We start from the raw sequence: 25,116 nt of genomic DNA on the forward strand, positions 1-25,116 counted from the left end.
TTTGCACAATGTGGAGGACAAACCAATATTTCCCAAACAACATTAACATTAGATTTAGAATTCATCCAAGGCTGGGGGGAAAGTGCAATACATTCCCTACACAATTCAGGATCACAACACAAACTCAGTGTAACACAATTTCTTTCACAAACTGGCCCTGCTTTATTTAACATTATCCCAGAACAAATCAAAGAAGAAAAAGATCACATCACCTTCAAATGAAACCTGGACAAACTTCTTTAAGGGGTTCCAGATAAGCCACCTATATCTGGATACATCTCAGTCAACAACAACCCCCTATGTGAATGGGCCATATACCACAAAACTTGACTTAAAGATAACAGATCCTGACAGGAGGTGCTATTAAGTTAGATATGGCCTGGGCCAATCTTTGGCTTAAACACATCTAAGTTATCTAAGTTATGAAGGTGTCATATGACACCCACTTACCTACTTGATATAAATGAAGTGACACACATCAGTTTTGCCCTTTTTACTTTAAACACTAAATTAGTTGACCATTAAATCTCACAATATTGTGAATAATTTATATCAGGATGTAGTGTAACTATAGCCAAGAAAAGCAAAAAAAGAAACTGTTACCCTCAAATGGTCCAGTTCATCTAGTTGTACCTGTAAATAGGTACAGCAAAAAGTGCATAAACTACTACTGTTTATTGTAAAATTAACAATTGTGAATTACCATCCACTGAAACATCAAATAATTAACTTAATCATCTGATAACAGATAGATCTATAAAGGAACAGTATTCAATACAGAAATGTTGCTGACAAAACAGTTTTTGTCCTACTAGGATTAACCTTGGCTTTCATACCTCTGATTTTATTTAGCACAATGATCAAAGACATTTCAGTTTTAATCATTCTTTTCTTTATTAAGATAATGAATTTTGGACTACATCACCTAATGAGTGATATTCTTGTATAAGGTAGTAATGTGTGATATGAGGGAAATTTGGTTGTTATTTCTGGCTGGTTGAGCAACTTAGTAAAGGCTCCCTAGTTAGTTTAATCTGTCTATTGTTGATAGAGTAAGCAGCATCAATATTTTGAGGTTGATTTCAAAAGAATGAAAGACAATATCAATTCTGGTGGAATTTAAACTTACAATGTAAAGGTACATAACAAAAATACGCTGTGTAACAAAATTTTTATTTTATTTGTTTTTTTTTTTTTTGTCATTGGTCAGTAAGTATCATTTCCTATTTGCTTCTATCTAGAAATCAAAGGAAAGTACTATTCTTTTCAAACATTGCTTTTGTGATCTGGACATCAATGTTTTCGAACTGGCCTATTTTCCATTACATTTCAGACAGATTCAGTGTGAAGCAGAAGTATCATTATAGTAAATATTCTGTTCACTAACACAGATTTGTTTGTCGGTTGCTTGACCATAGCCACTTGAACATGTCCCTTAGTGGCTGATGACATATGCATTTCTAATGATGAGCAGGAGTCGTATGTTGAGAAGGATTCTTTAGGGTTTGTATGAATGTAACAAAATCAAAGTTTAAAGGAAATAACCATTTTTCATACTTTCTAGGGGTAAGCAAATGGGAAATAACAGTTGCTACCAAAGGACAAAAACTGTGTTACATAGTGATACTGCTGCTTCCAACCAGATCCACAACTTCATGATTGATACAATACTGCTTTTTTTTAATTATATCTTTACATTAAATAAATTAGTTTTAACCAACACTTATAAATATATTTCACTCACTATTACATTTATCAGATAAATTCATTTATTTCTTTAAAGTGTTATTTGAATTAGCACAAAAAATATTTTTATCAAAGTATTTTATGGTTCTTAGAGCTCTATTCTTTCTCTACAACTTCCGTTTATCATTTTTGAAATCTGAATGAATTTTACCTGTTTCCAGATATATGATAACAGAGTGTGAAGTAGAAAAAAATGCACATTTTTGATATAGGTTTCTCTTTGCTTTCACTTGAGGTTCCAAAACTATCAAAGCCACTAAAGGCATTTGTGCCATGTACAGAGAAGGTACTCTGACTGGTAAAACTGCACAGAAATGGTATCCACACTTCAAGGAGGGGCAATTCAACCTCACAGACTCTCTGCATTCAGGCTGACCTCTTCAGTTCAATGAGGGTTGAATGAATGAGCTCATCTACAAGAGTCTGCACCAATCTTCGAGGGAACTGGTTCAGCAGATGGGATCATCTCATGATACCACTGCACATCACCTTCAGTCCAGCAGAAATGACCCAACCAGCAATACCACATGCTTCTTCAGCACAACAATGTTTTTCCCTGATGTTACTAATTTGACCAAAAATGCTATTCAAGTGTTTAGTTGGGATGTTCTACCATGCCCACCATATTCAGCAATGATGTGGGGCTGAAAATATGACTCAATACATTCTTCATGTTAAGACCCAATGGTTTCTACAAGCTAATGGAAGTTGGCAAGTAGTCATAAGCAATAACAAAAAATATATTATTAACTGATTTGTTAAAATTGTTGATGGAAGTAAAGATTAAAAATAAATGGAAAAAAAGTAATTAATCTGACAACCCAATATATTTATTTTCCAATTCTAGCATTTACAGTGTCAAACAACTGAAAGATGGGCAAGACTTAAAACTTACCTGACATATATTGTTACAGGTCTTGGTACAATGTGTCATTTTAAACTGATTCAGTACTTCTATATATATAAAATCAGCTTCTTTTTCAAAATCATTACAATTTTTAGCTTCTTGTTGTCCTTCCTGACAATACTGCATAATAGATGCCCATTCTGGTAGCAAAGGTTCGTCAAATTCTATAGGAGGTGTTAGAAATATAGACATTTAAACATTTACGATAGTCTCCCGGTATTCACAGGAGTTACGTTCCTAGAGCACCCACAAATAGTGAAAAACCGCGAATATTGGACATGGTCCAAAAAAATGCCTATAAATGTCAAAATATAATGTAAAATATATGTATATATACATACATTAGTAAAAAATAAGGTAACATGTACGTTTACTCACCAATAATGAATGATATCCATTTAAGACAATGATGATAAAAATAATGAAGGTAATGACTGCACAGCAAAGAAGATTTGAAGCTCTTCAGATGACGCCTCTTTTTCAGGTGTTTTAGGGGATGTTGTATCTTCATGCAAGGCTTTCTTGGTGGGCTTGAGGAACATTGTGATGGGAAGTTGCTGTCCTTGTTTCTTCAAGGTGTTGAGAAGGGTTTTATATATCTGCATGGCAGCACTGATGGCATTTTTAAATTGGAAAGACCAAACCATATAGGGATCCCATGATTCTACCTTCCCTTGCAATTCCTTTGCTGTCTTTAAAAGGTCAGACAGACGTTTGATTGCCACCTCATCTGCCTCTTCCTCTGGATCTGGTGCTTCCTCCTCTTCTTTGCTGGCAGACATCATTAACTCCAACAAATCTTCGTCTGTCAGAGTTTCAAAGTGGGCAGCGATGAGATTGTTGACCTCATCTTGCGTGATGTCTTCAAAACCTTCATCACCAAGTACCTTTGCCAGTTTCACCACATGACTGACAGCCTCATGCTGAATATTTTCAGGTGAAAGGTAGCAAGCTGGCAGAAACATTAGCACACCAAGTGAAATGCTTAGTGGTATTTTGTCTGTCTTTACGTTCTGAGTTCAAATTCCGCCAAGGTCGACTTTGCCTTTCATCCTTTCAGGGTCGATAAATTAAGTACCAGTGATACACTGGGATTGATGTAATCGACAAAACCCCATCCTGCATACTGGGGTCGATATAATTGACCGGCCCCCTCCCCAAAATTTTGGGCCTTGTGCCTAGAGTAGAAAAGAATATTTTCAGGTGAGAAGCCCTCATAGTCCTGGACACACACTGGCCACACTTTCTTCCAGCATGCGATGAAGGTTTCTTTTTGTATGTCTTTAAGAGCAGTGTGGATGACTGACTGGCAGACACATTGCCATCATGAAGTTATGCCAGTACTCTTTTAACTTGAAATTCTCGTCTGAATCCATTGCTTCCAAAAAGTGTTGGAAAGAGTTCTGAGTGTAAAGTGCCTTGAAGGCATGGATCACGCCTTGATCTATAGGCTGGATGAGGGAGGTGATGTTGGCAGGGAGGAACTCAACTAGGACTCCCTCAAGATTCTATTCTAAAGAGTTACCACCAGCATTATCCATAACAAGCAATACTTTGAATTCCATGCATACATTTTGGAGGTATTCCTTGACTTGAGGGATGGAATCAATGCAAAGTTAGACTTTTGGTAATTCGAACCTTGAGGTTGTGCATCCAGTGAACAGACAGCAGGTATTATCCTCATTTTTGAAGGCTTTCAGGTTCACGGACTTGTAGATAAATCCTGGTTTCATCATGAAGCCAACAGCATTGCTACACATAATTAGCATCACTTTGTCCTTCTGTACCCTAAATCCTGGGTCTCTGGCTACATCCTTCATGATGTACATTCTGGAAGGTATCTTCTTCCAGAACAAGCCAGTCTCATCCATATTGAAAACCTGTTCTGGCTTGTTTCCCTTGTCCTCAATGGTCTGCCTGATGGTCTCAAGGTACTTCTTGGCTACTTCTTTGTCGGCTGATGCTGTTTTTCCATGCAGGGAAAAACACTTTATTTTAAAATGTTTCTAGAAAAGGTCAAACCATCCCTTGCTGGTTTGAAAATCTTCGAGCTCCAGTGCTGTCAATAGTCTTGTTGCAGTTCTTCAGTGCCTTCTGCTCCATTTCCTCTGTCAAACTGCTGGTATAATTTCCATACTTTCTCAAGGATAATGTTACCACTCAAGGAGATGGTTTTTCTTGTAGTCACTGATCCACAATGCCAAGGCAGATTCCATCCTGATGAAGTGCTTATTTCTCACTATCATTATCTTTCTGGCCCTTTCACAAAAACTTACTGCTACACTAGTCCTGATTGCCACCTCATTCTTCTTTATGTAGTGTATGGTGCTTTTGTTGATAACATAATAGTGACCTACTGCAGCATAACTTTTACCTTCCCAGAACATATCCAGCAGTTGTGCCTTCTCATGGAGCGTCATAACCTTTTCCTGGTGCTTAGGTTCACTGCCAGAAGCCTCAGAAGGTGTAGGGCATTTGGGCGGCATCTCAGGGCTTTAATAACATGCTGCGAAAAACACAGCACTCAACAAAATACTTGAGGTAGCTACTGGACACAGTTTTTCCCCAAAATCTTCCTTTCATCTAATATGCACATACCACCAATGGGAAATTGAGCTGAGATTAAAAATAATCATGGTTTTGAAAAATTTAGTTTGTATTACCACTAGATACAGTAATTTATACTATAATAACTATAAGAAAGGGTGGGGACTAGCAAGTAACCTAATTTCAGTGAGGCTATATTGGTTCACAACCTTAAAAATGATCCTGTTGAAATAAACAATGTGTATGATCAAATGTAGCAATGATTTATAAAAAAAGTACTGGTATAAAATTAACGTTCAGTCTCATGTTGGGCTAGCGATGCCTGATCAAAGATATATACAACATGAGACTGAACGTTAATTTTATACCGGTACTTTTTTTATAAATCATTGCTACATTTGATCATACACATTGTTTATTTCAACAGGATCATTTTTAAGGTTGTGAACCAATATAGCCTCACTGAAATTAGGTTACTTGCTAGTCCCCACCCTTTCTTATAGTTATTATAGTATAAATTACTGTATCTAGTGGTAATATATACTCTTTAATTTGTTTCAGTCATTTGAGTGTGGCCATGCTGGAGCACTGCCTTTAGTCGAACAAATCAATGCCAGGACTTATTCTTTGTAAGCCTAGTAATTATTTCATCAGTCTCTTGTGTTGAACCACTAAATTATGGGGATGTAAACAATCAAGCGACATGATGTGCAGCTATTCTAACCAGAGAGAGCTCCAACTGCGAAGGGTATCCAGTAAGCCAGCAAATACAGTATATTGTTATTAATAATTTAGCCTTAAAAAGTGTGAAAAAATATATATTGCCATAAAACATTGTGCACAATATTTACAATTCTTCAAATAAGCGGTGATTTCTATGAACAATTATTAGTCCGTGAATAACCAAGACCACTAATAAGCAGGTGTAGACTGTATTTACAAAAATCAATGTGATACAATTAATGTCACTCAAATAAGCTAATATTTCCAAGAACCACAATAATTTTTGTATTGTACAGTTGTTAAAAAAGCAAACCCAAAATAAAATACTAATCAACTACTTGGTAATAAATCTACCACCAATACCACTACTAGTATCCACAAGTGACATCTACATAAAAACAATACCTATGTAGTGAGCATCAAAAAGCTAATTAAATACAGGTATATTTCAAATTAACATAATTTTGAGTTAAGTCTTCTTTTGCCTTTATGTCTATTCTCAAGGCATGTGGTTTGGTGGTTAGGGTATTTGGCTCATGATCATAAGGTCATGAGTTCAATTCCCAGTGACACATTGTGTCCTTGAGCTTTATTTCACATTGCTCCAGTCCACTCAGCTGGTAAAAATGAGTAGAACCAGTATTTCAAAGGGCCACTCTTGTCACACTCTGTGTCACGCTGAATCTCCCAGAGAACTACGTTAAGGGTACACATGTCTGTGGATTGCTCAGCCACTTGCACATTAACTTCACAAGCATGCTGTTTTGTTGATCAGATCAACTGGAACCCTCTTCATCGTCACAGACAGAGTTCCAGCAGAAAACCAACCTCAGTTGATCTTACCCAACTTGAATAAAAGTTAAGTAATATATCATGGAACCAACTACCGATATAAGTTGAGGTGTGCCTGTACTTATGCAATAAGGAAAATAAAGTAATTCTACTAAGTATTGTACTTTCACTGGCATAGGAATTTGGCATATTTTAGAGAATAAATGATTCAGAGATGTCATCAACATGAAAACTTATGGTTAATTTAGTGTTTAACATGTTTAATATAGTGAACATCAAAAAAAGCAAATTAGCAGTTATTAATAGCAAGGAAAAGATAATATTAATTAAGGACTAACAGTATTTAAAATATTCCAACAAGAACAGGAGATAACCCAAGACATATTTTGATCAGATACATCTTTAACCCTTTCGCTACCAACCCACCTGAAATCCCCTCTGGCTCTGTAGTACAAATGTCTTGTTTTCTAAAGTTCTGAATTAAAATCTTCCACGAAACCTTAGCCACAATTTGTATTCCTAACACTAGCTTAATAACTAAGTTATTTTACTAAATTCTTTGTTACATTTAAAATTAATTGAAAGGAACAGAGTATCTCAATAAAAATATGGTAACAAAAAGGTTAATGAAGCATAGAGTTCATTGTATTCACCCAAGTTGTGGTGGAAGGAAGAATTGCTATGTCAATGTACACAAGCTGATTTGAAAATGATCCTATTTGAGAGAGTAAATTACTCAGAAAAATTGACACTAACTTTGCTATGATTTTTCATGGCAAAAGCATGCCTGAGTATTTAATTCTCTAAAATATGCTTTGGTGACACCTACTTATGCTCTAAATTCCTGAGACCACATGGCTGTAAAATGAATTTCATAATCACACATCACCCAACTCTGTGTCTCAAATATGCACATGCGTATGTGTACATATATATCTATATGAATAGATAGGTATAAATAATGGACTTTACATATATATTTTTGCATTATAGACTTACAGCTGTTTCAGATGTGTATTCTGGGTGCATTCATGGTTTAATTTAATCAATTGATCAATTGAAACTGTAATGAATGAACTTTGCAATACTACTGTCATCAGAGTCCAACAAATCAAATGATTAAATTGAACCATGAACACACCAAGAATACAAATCTGAAACAGCTGTAAATATATAATGCACAAATAAATGTATAAAGCCCGTTATTTATGCCTATTATTTTTATATATCACTCTGTGAAAACATACCATATTAACTCAGAAATGCAATCAAGGATTTACAAAGTTGACTGGAGATAAACTTCAATTAATCACAACACCTTTTGTTAGTCTGGTGTATTTGTATCTGCAGAAAGCTTATGAAGTATTTTGCCTACATTACTAATATTTTATTAATAACTATATATAAGTCTTCCAACATCCCACAGAGACGTAATGCCACAACCTTGACCAAGTATGTTTGGTCTTTGAAAGAAAGTGTTACAGAGTATAGCATAAAGTGGAAGATCCTGGAGAAATGCAAACTGTACTTCAAAAGCAGCAGGAAGTGCAAATTGTGCCTGGCTGAGAAGAGAGCAATTTTAAAGGGTACCCAACACCCGGATATTTACCTGAATAGCAGGAGTGAAGTATTTAATCCTTGCCAACATGAAAGGAAGTACATCTTGTCGTACCTGCATGCTCCACCATAACTGCAACCACAGGCCCCTGGTCTCAACCTTCCACCAATACTCTTAGGCCCAGCAAAGAGTTTGACCAGAGCGCACACCAATGCACCCATGTACACACATGCACACCCATACAAGGCAGATACCCACAATATAGACATATACTCCTTCACACACATTGTACTCCCATACATATATAGACCTCCCCCCACACACACATTACACACCACACGCTAACATAAACCCCTCCCCCAATGGCCTTAACCAATACAGAAAGAAAACAGACCAACAAACACAACTAACCATATATACCTACACTCCTGGAAAAAATTATGCATTTGACACCACTACACATATCACACATCCCATCCCCACAGGAATACCACACTTAATAACATACACTTTCCCCATAAACACTGCAAGATAACTCTTACTGGCCTTACAGAGTACCCACCCAAAGGACATAACTCCTAACCTAATCCCTTGACACTTTTACATTTCACCACCTTCTGCACAGCAGCTGCAAACCAGATGTTTTAATCAACCGCCAACAGTAGAGAGCAGTCGCCATATTCCCTTCCATATCAGCTAACTCTGATGAGTGTATGGTTATATAATTGGATTGTTACCTAACACTCCATTGTATTCTTTACACGAAACTGATTGGTGAGATCAGCCACGATGGATATATATTGTACATTTCAGATAATGTACCCACTCTATTGACAGATATACAAGTGCATCTTTTCCCTGACTCATAGTCTCAGAAAAACTCACGCGCATATATATCTATATGTATGTATGTATATATGTATGTATATATGTATGTATGCATGTATATGCATGTGGGTGTTTTATGGCTGTGTGGTAAGAAGCTTGCTTTCCAACCAAATGATTCCAGGTTCAGTTCCACTGCATGGCACCTTGAGCAAGTGTCTTCTACTATAACTTCAGGCTGACCAAAGTCTTGCAAGTGGACTTGGTTGATGGAAACTGAAAAAAGCCTGATGTGTATATATATATATAAATGTATAAAAATATATATATAAAAATACAAAATGGGACAAGAATGCAAAACATTCAAATAGACAATACGAAAACGGACGGGTCATTCGAAGCCTCTAATCTTCAGTCAAGAACCGGATCATCCTCGCAATTTCGGCTGATTAATCTTGAGATTGCTCCGATCTGGCCAGCCCCAAGGAAAAACTAAGCTACGAGCATTAGATTTCTTGGAAAAAGGATTGAATGTATACGAAACAAGGACAGAAAAATGGACGATGTTACATGAAAATAAATACAAAAAACAAAAAGTAATACGAATATAAATACAAAAAACAATAATAATAATAAGTGGTCGACTATTAATGGAGGAAGAATGTGTTGAGTGTTCCAAAGAAAATTTATGCATTCCTGAAAAGTAATCATCATATCCTTTATATCTCTGTGGACTGTACTCAGTTGCACTTTACTTATGGCTACTGTGGTATTGTTTGAATGATTTCTTGGTAGTGAAGGATTTCTTCAAAGCCTGGACGATGCAACCTGTTTTGAGACTGTTCACATGTTCGATTTCTAACGAAGTCATGAATGTCCAACTTTAAATACACCAAAGTGATAGTGTATATATTATGTTTTGGGTGAAAAGTCTGCTGCGTAATTCAACGCATGTGATTAGATATTCGCAGGATCACATATTTGGTGAGATCTAAAATACTTGGAGTACAATTGAGATCGGAAGGGGAGAGATATAGAAAAATATCGGTCAATAAATTTCTCTCAAGTGTTCAATAATACGGCGTATTGATTAACAAATGCAAAATGGCGAATTCTATGGTTTGAGTCAGTGGAATGTTTTCTTCGTATTTCAATTGATTTAAAGAAGCCCTCACTTCATTAAGACCTCTCTTGAAATTTTTGGACATTGCTAATAATACATATTCAAAATAACCAGCTGGTAACAGAAACTGACCTCCCAAACTTGTAGCTACACTGTTCCTTTCTAAACACGAAGACATTTTCCATATACACACTCACTCCCCCCCCCACACATGTATGCGTGTGTATCTTTGTTTGCCCCCACCATCACTATCACTTCACAACTGATGTTGGAGTGTTTATGGCCCCTATAACTTGGCAGTGCAGCAAAAGAGACTAATAGAATAAGTATTAGGCTTACAAAGAATAAATCTTGGGGATTCATTTCTTTGATTAAAACTCTTTAAATCAGTGCTCCACTATGGCCACAGTCAAATAACTGAAACAAGTAAAAGAAAAAGGATAAAAGAATGTGTGTGTGTGTGTGTGGTGTGTGTGTGTGTGTGCGTGTGAATATGTGTGTGTGTTTATGAGTGTATGAGTATGTGAATGTTTGTATCTTCTTGTCTTGACATCACATGATAGCTCTAAATGAGTGTCACTGTCTCCAAAATTCTGCAAAAAAATATCTTGTCATGGGGAAATATTACCTTGCTTGGAAACAAGTGAGGGTTGGCAGCAAAACAAGTATCTGGCTGCCTCAATAAACAACATCCAACCCATGCAACCAAAGAAAAGTGAACTTAAAATTGATGATGGTGACAGTGGTGGCAGAACAGAATAAATCAATAATCTTCAATAATATGCAGTTTGCCATTCAAGAGAGGTCAGAATGCTTCGATGTTTTGGCCACTATCAGGACTGGTTTACCATACAGTGAAACCACCCTTCAAGACAAGCCCCTTAACCCCTTGGAGCCATTGGGGCCCTGTAACCATGTAGTGTAACTAGAGCAAGAATGCCTAGCAGAGACCATCCCTCTCCAGGCTAAACTCATTTCTACAGTTTAGTGGATTGAAGTAACGTGAAATTAAGTCTTTTGCTCAAGAACATAACAGATTGCCCAGTCCAGGAATAAAAACGACAATCTTACAATCATGTAAGTTAGTTATATAGTTATGTATATTCTGAGTTGGTCCAACACTAACCACTAAGCCACATGCCTCCACCACTCATCATGAAATCCTATACTGACATTCTCAAACATATAATTTTATCTAAAAGTAAAGCATTTAATTTTTACCTTTACAATGTTCTTCAAATGGTACAAATGAGTTCATGCTTTTGAGCAGCTGTAAACGACATTGTAACCATAGTGAGGGTGCACTCTTTGATAAATGTTCCACATCAACTGTGTTGTACAGAATGTTAGGTTTAGCCTCAGGTGTACTGCTTTCAGTGGTATTCTCTTGAGATTTGCTGCAGGGGTTAGAAAAAATTTGGCTTTAACAGCCAAGGAGTATCACTAGAGTGGCAGATTTGGTTAAGTGCAGTATATAGTTATGTATATTCTAAGTTGAAATCCTAGCAGACTTTGCTTTGCCTCTCATCTATTTAATATTAATAGCAGGCTTGACTATATGGTAAGAAGTTTACTTCCCAACCACATAGTTCTGGGTTCAGTTCCACTGTATGTCACCTTGGGCAAACGTCTTCTACTATGGCCAAGCGGATTTGGTAGACAGAAATTATATATATATATATACAAAGGGCTTCTTTTAGTTTTTATCTGCCAAATCCACTTATAAGGCTTTGGTCAGCCCAAGGCTATAGTGCAAGACACTTGTCCAAGGTGCCATGCAATGGTACTGAATCCAGAACCATGGAGTTGGGAAGCAATCTTCTTACCACACAGCCACACCTGCACCTGTGTGTGTGCATGAACATGTGTGTGTGTGTGCGTGTGCGTGTGTGTGTGTGTGTGTGAGTTGCAGTCTCCGAGCCATGTGAAAGTTGTAAATGAATGTTGCTCTCATGCAAGTGGTGTCCTTCATTTCAAATCTTATGTGAAAACATGTCTGGTCAAGGAGGAATATTACTTTACTTGAAAACAGGTGCAGGTTGGCAACAGGAAGAGCATACATTTTCAGGAAATCTACCTCAACAAATTCCAGCCAACTCAAGCAAGCATAGAAAAATGGACATTAAAACAATAACAAAGAGATCAAATAAATCAACCAACTACATCCCTTCCCTACAAATGCAGTTTCATTCCACAGTAAAAAAATCCTTATTTAATTATATACCTATTTATTGAGAAAGAAATGGTTGGAATATTATATCTAATTTCAGAGTTCATATACTGAAAATCAACTTTGGTTTGCATGCCTTTCTGAGATTTAGAAACATGGATAATATAATTGGGTTAACATTTAATTGGCAAAAACACAGCTTGCTTACAAAATTTACATTATCCTTTTTAAGTGCAAAATTAAATTTCATGGTAAATCCACTAATGCTGTTAAATATCTACCAAGAAAATATAACTGGTACTTTTTGAAAGTCATATTGCCTCACTAAACTTATCTCAATAAAAAAAAAAGTTTCAAAAATGACATTCCTCAACAAAAGACTGGTATATAAAACTGCTTTCTGCAGTTAAGGGTAATAAAATTTTGAGTGGATATATTTGATTCCTGTAGTAAAACTGGTCGCATCTGGCCCCAATATTTTTAACTGTTTTTTCATTCAAACAGGCTTAATTTAGTCCTCACACCTTCTATACAATGTCATTCTTGAAACAAACAATCACATCATTGAAATCTTGAAACTACAAGGTAATGCATGATAAATTCAAAACAATGTGAACAAATAAGCATTACATCTGACAAGAGTGATCTAACTGCCAAAGGGTTAAAGGAGAAATTGATGCTTTGCTTTCTTATTTTATCTTTTAAATCATTTTAACTGATGCAAATATATATTATTGTAGTCATTGCATTCACTTGAGTGATAGTGTAGATATTTTACTAAAGTTACAATAAAATATCTAATCCAACAAACTTCTATGCTAAAATTAATGATTTCATTGAAATGATCAATTGTTCTACTCAAAAAACATAAGAAGATAATTAATTATTCTAACCTTTTAAGAGATGATGGTATTGCAAGTAAGTCTGGAAGTCTTAGTTGCTGAATATTATTCATGGTCTCACAGCAAAGCTTAGCAGCAAAATAAAACTGATGTTTCTGTTGATAAATCCGAGAACGTTCTAAAGAGCATTTTATTTTCATATCAATATGAAAAGCAGGAAAAGTTTCTACAAAAGAAAAAGAAACATATATTATAGGTAGAGAGAGAGAGAAAGAGAGAGAGAGAGAGAGAGAGAGAGAGAGAGAGAGAGAGAGAGAGAGAGAAAGAGACAGACAGACAGACATATTAAAATTACAAAAATATAGATTATATATTGTTGAATTGTTGATATTATGTAGGGTGCTATAGGCAGCCATAAATATTTCGTGGGTGCCACAGACTAACATAAGTAAATGACTAATAGCTCATGCAAAATGTCTTAATTTCATTGAAAACAAATTGTAAAATATTGAATTGAAATGATTCAATCCTTTGCCTACCCTGTGTATCACATGTTTCTCTGGCACCTATGTAACATATATGATATGCATTCACAGTTTTTTTCAGATACCAGAGTAATTTATGATTTATGAAAGGAAATTTTTATATTACTAAAAATATGTGAAATAAGGGATAATTAAATGTTTGAAAACAAGCATGGACATTTAGGACAAACTTATGAAAATACTTTAGACCAACAAAGAAGATTAATGTAATCTAACCAGTTTTGCTTTAAAACATTTTGGTAATAAATGAATTAATAACTGACTAGTTAGTGACTTCAGGATCAGGGCTAAATGGATGTCCAGAAGTCGACCAGCATGAAGGAGAAGGGTCTGGAAGCTTAAGGATCCTGTGAATGGACAGAGATTTAGAGACATATTACTCGAAGCTTTTGACAAAATAGAGGGGAATATAGCATCACATGATGTGGAAGACAACTGGAGATTTCTACAGGACAACTTGCTGAGGGCTACTGACCAGATCTATGGATGGTGCAAAGTCCCCTCTCGAACCAAGATAATGTGGTGGTGGAACAATGAAGTTGACAGGGCCATTAGGGAAAAGAAACAGGCTTGGAAGGACTGGAAGAATGGTGGTAGCAGGGAATTGTACCAGATTGCCAGAAGGGAAGCTAGGAGACAGGTTTACTTAGCCAGAGGGGAAGCAGATAAGAAAAAAATTGCCAATGTTCTGTGTTGTGAGGACCAAAGAAGTGTTTCATGTTTCAAGACAGTGCGTGAGAGAGAATTGTGATGCCATAGGGAAGAAATGTATCTGCATGGATGACAGCTCACTTGCATTTAATGAGGCTGCAAAGAGAGAGACTTGGAGACACCACTATGAAAGGTTGCTAAATGAAGAGAATGAATGGGAGAAAGAGAGTCTGCTGAATGCCAACCCAACAGAGGGACCAGCTATCCGAATTGACAGTACCTCGGTAGATAAAGCAATTAAGGGTATGAAGACAGGGAAAGCCCCCAGCCCATTATGAATAACCGCAGAGATTCTTAAAATATCTGGTGGTGTCAGTTAGGGTTAGTCTAGTCACTTGCATAGTCAATCAGGTGATACATGAAGGAGTCATAGCCAATGACTGGTGTAGCAGCACCATAGTCAACTGCATTAGATATGAATAATTACAGAGGTATCAAGTTTTTGGATCAGGTAATGACAGTCATGGAGAGGGTCATAACCCAACTAATTAGGGAGAGAGTCAGTCTAGACGAGATGCAGTTTGGGTTTGTGCCAGAGAAAAGCACCACTGATGCTATATTTCTGGTAAGAGAGCTTGCACATCACATCTGATGCTTCTTATGTCCAACTTTTCTCTCAAGGTGCTTACACTCTGTCATGTATGCACACTGACATTACACATTACTTGCAAGGAAATACCTAACCAAAGATAAACCTCTGTACCTGGCTTTCTTTGGCATGGAGAAAGCCTTTGACAAGGTCCCCCAATCCCTTAGCTGGTGGTCAATGTGGAGACCAGGGATAGATGAGTGATTAGTGAGAGATGAAAAGTGATGTAAGGGATGCTATCAGTAAGGTGAGTGTTGGCAAAAAGTACAGTGAAGAATTCCAGGTAGGGATAGGGGTTCACCAAGGATCAGTCCTCAGCCCCCTCTTATTCATCATAATCCTCCAGGCAATAACAGAGGAATTCAAGACAGGATGTCCCTGGGAGCTCCTCTGTGCTGATGACCTTGCTCTAATAGCTGAATTGCTATCAGAAATAGAGGAGAAGTTCAGGTGTGGAAGCAAGGTCTAGAATAGAAGGGCCTTAGAGTCAATCTAGCAAAAACCAAGGGCTTAATAAGTAGGAAGGCAGACAAACCACAAATCCCTTCAGGTAGATGGCTCTGCTCAATCTGTAGAAAAGACATATGTAGAAACTTCATATGATATACTTGGTGTAAGCTATGGACACTTAAGAGGTGCAGTAATATCAAAGCAAGTCTAACTGGGAAGATAGCTTTTGCATGTGGCAAATGCTCAGGGGCAATAAACACTAAAATGCGTAGAAAACAACTTCCATCACCTTCTAGGGGGAAAAACTAGAAGTAATTGATAGCTTCCATTACCTAGGTGACCAAGTCAGTAATGGGGGTGGATGCTCTGAGAGTGTAGCTGCTAGAATAAGAATAGCCTGGGCAAAGTTCAGAGAGCTCCTACCTCTGCTGGTGACAAAGGGCCTCTCGCTCAGAGTAAAAGGTAGACTGTATGACATATGTGTGCAAACAGTCATGCTACATGGCAGTAAAACATGGGCTGTAACTGCTGAGGACATGCGTAAGCTTGCAAGGAATGTGTAATATCAGTGTGCATACATGACAGAGTGTAAGCACCCTGAGAGAAAAGATGGACATAAGAAGCATCAGATGTGATGTGTAAGAGAGACGACTGTGCAGGTATGGTCATGTGTTGTGTATGGATGAAGACAGCTGTGTGAAAAAGTGTCACAGCCTAACATAGGAGGAGAACCTGTGGAAGAGGTAGACTCAAGAAGACCTGGGATGAGGTGATGAAGCACAATCTTCAAATGCTGGGCCTCACCGAAGCGATGACAAGTGACCAAGACCTTTGGAGATATGCTGTGCTTATTTGAGCATGGTTGATGCCAGTGCCACCTGATTGGTCCCATGCCAGTGACACGTAAAAAGCACCATTCAAGCATGGTCATTGCCAGTACTGCCTGACTGGCCCTCATGCTGGTGGCACGTAAAAAGCACCCATTATGCTCTCAGAGTGGTTGGCATCAGGAAGGGCATCCAGCTGTAGAAACTTTGCTAGATTGGATTGGAGCTTGGTGCAGCCTTCTGGCTTGCCAACCCTCAATCAAACCATCCAACCCATGCCAGCATGGAAAGCAGACATTAAATGACGACGACGATAACGATGACGATGATGATGATGATGATGACTGATTCAGAATCAAAACTAATTTTTAAGAGCAAACCAATATAATTGCCTCAAATAGTTCCCAGTAACAGCTTTGTCAAACCCCACAAAAACATAACATAATATTAATAATGGTGGGTTTTTAATTCAAAACAATGAAACCTTGAATTAATGAAGAACATTTTGACCACAAGTATATTATCATAACATGGTTATAGTTCAAATAAATTAATAAAATACTGCCTTTGCAGATGCAAAAGACACTCCCTCTAGTAACAATTATTAACAATTTGTAACAATTACTGTGCCTAGTAGCCCCCTAGACTACTACATTTAACCTACCATCTGTGACACAGCTACATTAGAGCATATTTTTGATATGTTTAAAATAAAAATGTATGTTTCATACACCAGTAAATAGAGTATGTCCTTTTTGCCTTTTTCTTTTAGGCCTGGAACTTATTCTCAGTCTCTTTTGCCAAACCGCTAAGTTATGGGGACATAAACACATGAACACCAGTTGTTAAGCAGTGATGGAGGACAAACACACACACACACACACGCGCGCGCATGCACACATGCACACACACACACACAATGGGCTTCTTTCAGCTTCAAAATCCATTCACATGCTTTGGTTGGCCTGAGGCTATGGTAGAAGACATTTGCCTAAGGTGCCATGCAGTGAAACTGAACCCGGGACCATGTGGCTGGGAAGCAAACTTCTTACCACACAGCCACACCTCACCTATCTAAAAAGTTTTTTTCTAAAATACAATAAAAACAATTTAAAAGAATTAAGCATATACTAACTGATCTTGGTCTCAGTTTTTGATAGCAAATCAGTCATCAGTATTTCTAGTCTGTGGCTTGCTACAATCAAAAGCAAACCTTTGATTTGTTCCAATGTAACAGGACTATCCATAGCTGTGAATATATTCTGACTCATGTCACCATTATCTACAAGTGAAAAGTACATTAAACTGAAACACATTATCATATACAATACATTATATAACAATCATATCAATCTCAGTAATCTTTGTGTTTATTATTACAAAGCAGTGAGCTGGCAGAATCATTAGCATGCTGGACAAAATGCTTGGTGGTATTTCTTCCAGTTATACATTCTGTGGTTAAATTCCACTGACGTCAACTTTGTCTTTCTTCCTTTTGGGTTCAATAAAATAAGTATCAATAATGCGCTGGGGATAATGTAATCGACTAGCCCCTCCCCACAAATTTCAGGCCTTGTACCTATAGTAGAAAGAATTATAATATATGATATTAATTTCTTAGATTACCACAAGAACATAAAAATTAGAGGGGAGACATAGTTATTGAATTGACTCAGGTATATGACTGATATCTATTTTTTTTTGAAATACAAAATCAACCTTAAGTGAGATGCAAACTTAAGACTAAAAAGACTGAAAGTAAATTATGTAAGGCATTCAGTTTAGTTCAGTATAACTATTTCTGCCATTACCCCAATCTGTATTACCATGAATAACATTGACATCTTTTGCAGATACACTGTAAAACAGACACTAATAATGGTTTCAAATTTTGGCACAAGACCAGCAGTTTCAGGGAGGGGATAAGTTGATTATATCAACCCCAGTGTTCAACTGGTACTTAGATAATTGACCCTGAAGGGATGAAAGGCAAAGTCAACATTGCTAGAATTTGAATGCTGCTAAGCATTTTACTCAATGTGCTAATGATTCTGTCAGCTTGCTGCCTTAAAAGAATAGACACTTATATTAACACCACTTATTTTAAATAAATTGTCAAATGGCAGTGCCCCAGCATGGCCACAGCTCATTAGCTGAAACTGGAAAAATCAAAAATCAATCAAAAATTTCCAAAAGAAAATTGACTGAAGCAGGATATAAACCCAAGAGATCTGCTATCAAGTTGCAGGAAAGCATCCATAGATAATGAATATCAATTTCTTTCAAGAAAGCACAAAGCTAATATTTGTAGAGACATATGATATTGATACTTATTTTTGTCAAAGTTGACTGGATCTCAGCTCAGAAATAAGAGAAGTGAAACTAAATACTGTAAATAACTTATTACAATTGACTCACTAAAGTGGGGGCTCTATATTAATCACTAGGAATTCATTACCTAGCAATGTTGAGCTCAAATTTTAGGTCTGGATAATTCATTAAAGATTCCACCAATGTACAGTGCTTTGAACTACACCATACAGAAAACATTTTCAGTGATTTTGAAATGACTCAACCAGCTACAAAATATTGCCTTTTCTTTCTCTTCCTACAACTTTTGCAGCTTACTTCCTTAGATTGATTTATTTTGCATTAATGCAACAGTAAGAAAGGAAAACAAAATGAAATCACTACTCCTATGTTACAAAGGAACAGAGAAAATTAGTTGATGGAGAGATCACCTATTCTAGCTATGAAAGCAACTTGTTGATTTCATTGAAAATATTATCAAGAATAAAAAATTCAGTTATTTCAGATTTTGAAGAACTAATTGACAGATAATATGGCATGATGGAATAACCCATGATTTAACACAATTTTATCTATGCATTTTTATTGATTATTTTAGAATTTGTAATTGAGAAGATACAACTGAATTCAATGATGTTTCTGCTATATATGAGTATTAAAGACTATTTAGTTGACATGAGAAGAAAAAAATGAAAATGTAGAAATATCATGTAATAAGATATACTTCATTCCATTAAACTTAGATTTATTTTACTAACAAAAATAATCCTTTCTACATTAGGTGCAAGGCCTGAAATTTTAGGGAGGAGGGTAGTAGATTACAATGTAATTGACTTATCCCTCCCATGAAATTGCTGGCCTTGTCCCGGAATTTGAAACCATTATTTATTGCTCCTGTGCACCTACCACAAACAAATTCTACTTTCTCTGTTAACCTTCCTTTGAATCCACTGCATCTCTTGTGTGTCCATAGTTTGCATTGACCATACTATATGGAATTTCTACCTGCACCTAGTCTACATATGGAGCAGAGCTATTTACCCAAAGGGATTAGTGTTCTGTTTTTTTTCCTGCTAACTAGAACTTTAATCTTTGCTAAGTTAACCTTAAAATCCTATGATTCCAAGTTTTGTTTCCATACTTGGAATTTTAATCTAATTCTTCTACACTTTCAGCTATATTAACAAGTTCATCAGCATAGAGGAGTTCTCATGGGCAAGTAGTCTTAAATTCCTGTGTTATGGCCAGGAGGATTGTAATAAATAAGAGGGAATTGATAACCGAACCCTGATAAACTCCTACATACACACTAAATTCACTGCTGTACTTATTGTTAACTCTCACTTTGCTAATAGCATCACTGTACACGGCTTGAACGGCTCTCACTAGCCATTAATCTACTCCTAGCATTTACATCAACCACTAGACGAGGGCTTGAAACAACTTGTCAGAGGCTTTCTTCAGGTCAATGAATGCCAAGTACAGTGGTTTACTTTTTGCTGAATACTATTCAATACTGCTTCTTCCAGGCACGAAACCAAACAGCATCTCATCTAGGTTAACCCTCTTTCTAAAGGGTTATGACTCTTTCAGTGACTTTTATAATCTGGTCCAGTAATTTGACATTTTTGTAATTACTTCTTCCCACGGCAATTCTTTTACCTTTGTAACAGTTGACTATGATGCTACTACACCAATCATAGAGTATGATGCCTTCCTGTACAAACTAATTAAATATACATGTGACTAGGCCATATCTTACACTGCCAGATAATTGAAGCATTTCACAGGTAATTTCTGATGGAACAGGGGCTTTTCTCTGTTTTTCTTTTCTTAATTACTTTATCTATAACTCTACAGTCAACATGAATGGCTGGACTCTCTGTCAGGTTCACGTTAGGAAGACTCTCTTTTCCCAATGCATTCTCCACATTTAATAACCAGTCATAATAGCATTCCTTCTTTTCAGAATCATTAAATGCAAGCATACCATCATACTTCCACACACATTTCTGTCCCACAGCATCTCAAACTTTCTCTGCTACACTGCTTTGAAATCTGGAATACCTCATGTCATTGATCTTCAGGGTATAGAACATTGGCAAACCTTTCTTTTATGCATCTTCCTTGCTAAATAGACCTGCCTTCTAGTTTCTCTTACAGCTACTGGGTAAAGTTCTTTGCTGCCCCCATTCTCTCAAACCTTTTGAGCCTGTCTCCTCACTTTTGTTGTTCTATCTACTTCCCTGTTCTGCCACCATATCACCCTTGGTCTGGATGGAATTTTGCACTAAGCACAAATTTAGTCTGAAGCCATTAGTAGATTGTCTTGTAAAAATGTCTAATTGTCCTCTATGTTATACATCTCTATTGTCTCCTTTTCATCAAATGCTTTAATTAATACATCTCTAAATCTTTGACTGTTTGAAAGATCTCTAAGCTTCCAGTTTTTCCTTTTCCAGATTGGTTTGTGTTCTACCTTTAAGTCTGAAGTCACTTATAACTAACCTAAGTTGGGAAGTACATTCTTCACCAGGAAAGAACTTTGTTTTCACAAGCCTATCATGTTTTCTAGTGAGAATGTAGTCAATTTGGCTTTTGCGTTTACTGTATTTATAGGTGATCAAGTAGCTGGTGAGTTTTCTAAACTTAGTGTTGCAGATCAACAAGTCATTAGCCCCAGAGAATGCCAGTAATCTTGTTCCCGCCTCATTTCTAGAACCAAAGCCATAACCTCCATATTCAGCAAGAAATCCAATGGAGTACTGCTTGGCATGTCTGTGGATATCACCAGCCACAGTAATAAAGATTTTGTCATCTACCATTGAGGTAATCTTCAGAAGGTACTCATAAAAGTGATCCTTCAGTTCACCTGTCAGTCCAACTTGTGCATCATAGTGTGCGTGTATGTGTGTCAGTGTGTGCATGCATGTGTGCCTGTGTCTGTCTGTCTGTCTGTCTGTCTGTTTGTCTATCTGTCTATCTATCTACATATGTACATACATATGTATGTATGTATGTATGTATGTATGTATGTATGTATGTATGTATGTATGTATGCATGCATGCATGCATGCATGTATGCATGCATGTATGTATGTATGCATGCATTCATGTATGTATGTATGTATGTATGTATGTATTTATGTATGTATGTATGTATGTATATTAAAATTTATTGCCAGTATTTAGGTAGTAATTTTTCATTGCTTCATAAATGCACATTCTTTTAACATAGTTGCATTTCATCTTATAGCACTACTATACATTTTCCATAATTGATGTTTGAGCTTCATTCATGTTGCATGCCTTGCCAGCGTTTTTCCCACATGCATGCCATATGTATACTTACACATATACACTATAGGAATATATGAAACAATGATATTAAACCCATGTAAAAAATGCTATCTTAAAGATAACATGTTCACACTAGTGAACAAACACACACACACATACACACACACAGAGTGCTTCCAGAAATTTGTTGTGCTGAGCTGGGCAGGTCTTCTCAAGAACTGCAGATTGCCAATTATCCCAGTCCTTTGTCATCTCTTCCATGAAGTTCAAGATCTAGAGATCAGCCTTCACCACTTATTCCGACGTCTTTCTAGACAAGCTCTATCCACATTAAGTGATTAGTAGTTCTTTAAGCATTTCTTTATATAGCTATCCCCATTCATACACAAAGCATGTCCAAACCAATGCAATCTTTTTTCTTGTGCACTACATCTGATTCCTCTTATACCCAGTTTTACTCTCAGCACATTTGTACTATGTTGTTCATGGACACTTGCATTGTGCATTCAATGAAACATAGTTGCTTCATTTCTTTACAGTCATTTCAAGTCCTCTACATTCAGGGCCCGTGTCTCACTAACATGCATCATCATAGTTCATAGTTCTAAAACAAAAATCATACACTCTGTCCTGAGGAAAAATACCTTTGTTGCCAGCAACTGTAGAAGCTCCCTAAACTTTTTCTAACCTGTTTTTACTCCTGCTGCTATACATTCAGAACAACTATATCCCCTGCTAATTACATTCCCTAGATAACAAAAGCTATTACCTATTTCTAGTGAGCCATCTGGGCATCTAAGAGAATCCATTTCCTGTGTGCTCATAGTATGTACTGTTCCAGGGCATCTATCACATACAAAGATTATTTTCTCCACTATTCTGCTATACTTTTTGTATGTTCATAGCTTACTTTGGGTACAGCCTATGGAGTTTATACTTACTCTTTTTCTACATATCAAGTAAGACCATTTCCCTGAAGATACTAAGTATCTTCCCTGAAGATCCACCCACTTTCTTACTTACTAAAACTTTTGTCTTTGCTAAGTTTACCTTGAGGCCCCTCGATTTTGGGTTTAGCTTCCATGCCTAGTATTTTCTCTTTAATTCCCCTACAGATTCAGCTCTGGGGAAATGATTACCAGCAATCAGCTCTCACTTTTCTTATAGCATCTTTCTAATATAAATTTTAAAATTATGTTTATTTTTCCACATCTTTCTATACAACTGATGAGCTATGAACTACCAACAGAAATGATTTTTTTTAAAGTGAAATGCTCTCTCCATATATTTTGTCTTATCCCCACTGCAGTGTAAATAATGAAATGGAATTAAAAAACCTTTACTTCACACTGAAAAGGTTTAAACAGATGAAAATAGTTTCTTCTATATATGCATATTAAGTACTTTATAGTTGAAATGGAAAAATAATAATTGTAGGAAAAGTATGTGATGTCTTGTACTTCATTTCATTAAATAAAATTTACTTCACCAATACAAAATAAGATAAATCAGATGACTCTAAGAAGCAAGATAGTTTTCTACAGTTCTTTGGTCAGTGAAATGTGGAAGATGACAGCAGGACTCATCCACAAGCTAGATGTATTCCATCAGTGGTGCCTCCAAAGGATTATCAATGTCTCGTGACAAGACAGAATAACTAATGAAGAAGTCTATGGGAGAACCAGTCAGAAACGACTAAACATCACAGTGAAAGATCATCATCTGAGGTTTCTTGGACATTTTTTAAAATGCCATCAACAAGACATCCAAATCTCTCCTTCAATTGCAAGCCAGAAGGTGAGAAAAGGAAATATGGATACCTATTAATGACATGGAAGAAGACAATTCTAAAGGATCTAGATGCAGAGGCATTGAGCTAATAGGATGTGGAAGACCACAGAGGATGGAAATCTTTTGTTGCTGTTCAATGTTCTACATAGAATAAGTGGAAGTAACTGACACAAGATAAATAAATTAATAAATTAATTGATAAAACAAAACTCACACCTAACAAAATGATTCTCTCTATTGCAACTGAAAGAAACAGACAACCAATGAAAAGAGCTTTCAAGGAGAGTTATCAAACTTTTACTGTAATCAGCCTTGCTCAAACTATAAATGGACCAAATTTATTTTTCATGGGACTATATGTAAATCAGAAGAATAAAGAACACAAAAATACAGCTGTACTTACCACCGTCATGTCCATGTACAATTTTAATAATTGTGGCACTAATTGAAATGAAAGAAAGATAAAAACATAATTAATAATTACTATATAAATCTGCTAGCAGAAACATTAACAATCCAGGCAAAATGCTTAGCAGCATTTAGTCTGTTTTAGCATTTAAAATTATGCCTGAGCAAATAATTGTGCTTTTAAATATTAATTTATTATCCTTTTATATATGTTCCTTATTAACAAAATGCCTTTGTAATTTTTTTAGCCATCTCATCATACATATTGAATATTTTATCTGTATGCTCACAGGAGGGGCTAGTCGATTACATACACATATACCATAATATAATATACTTATCGTCATCATATGCCACACACACTACCAGATTCCCAGTAACCACATTTTTCCTGTCTGATAGAATGAAATTGAGTCTTGGAAGAAAGGGATACTGTAGGTGGGCACTTATGCATCTTTCTCTCAGTGCAGCACTGTCAGTTCCGGGTGTGTATGTGTGTGTGTGTGTGTGTGTGCGCGCACGTGTGCGTGTGTGTGAGTGCACATGTGTGTGTGTGAGAGAGAGAGAGAGGTAGAGAGAGAGAGAAAGAAAGAGAGAGAGAGCTCAACCTTATCACTTGACTGATACTTTATTTCAATAACCCTAGAAGTGTGAAAAGTAATGTTGACTTTAGTAGGGTTAGCTCTCACAATGCAAAGACCTGAAAATGTCAATGTCTCCTTTTGTGGGCCAACACTACTTACTTATTTATCACAAGATAGACAGCTGGTCTAACACAGACAACATTCCTTCATGATTTGGTACCTATTCTTAACAAGGCCAGTAAACTGAGGTAATGTAGAATAAACTGGCTTGCAGCCCTTATTACCTCCACCTTAGTGAAAGCAGAGGTACTGTTTTCAGTCGTGTTTGTTTGTTTGTCTGTGGACAAGATATCTCAAGAACCGCCATA

The 25,116-nt window shown here is 36.5% G+C and overlaps 1 protein-coding gene across 1 annotated transcript in view; it reads right to left on the minus strand.

The window, feature by feature from the left end:
- Window positions 1-25,116, minus strand: part of LOC115210519 (cilia- and flagella-associated protein 54-like) — a 229,776-nt gene that overhangs the window by 20,719 nt on the left and 183,941 nt on the right. The window contains exons 48-52 of the mRNA XM_036502203.1: window positions 24,160-24,197; window positions 17,491-17,637; window positions 13,285-13,459; window positions 11,443-11,618; window positions 2,642-2,817 (exon numbers count right to left, since the gene is read on the minus strand). Coding sequence (XP_036358096.1) covers window positions 2,642-2,817; window positions 11,443-11,618; window positions 13,285-13,459; window positions 17,491-17,637; window positions 24,160-24,197 — 712 coding nt within the window. The remainder of the gene's footprint in view (window positions 1-2,641; window positions 2,818-11,442; window positions 11,619-13,284; window positions 13,460-17,490; window positions 17,638-24,159; window positions 24,198-25,116) is intronic.

Source organism: Octopus sinensis, linkage group LG4, assembly GCF_006345805.1.
Source record: "Octopus sinensis linkage group LG4, ASM634580v1, whole genome shotgun sequence".
NCBI classification, from domain to species: domain Eukaryota; kingdom Metazoa; phylum Mollusca; class Cephalopoda; order Octopoda; family Octopodidae; genus Octopus; species Octopus sinensis.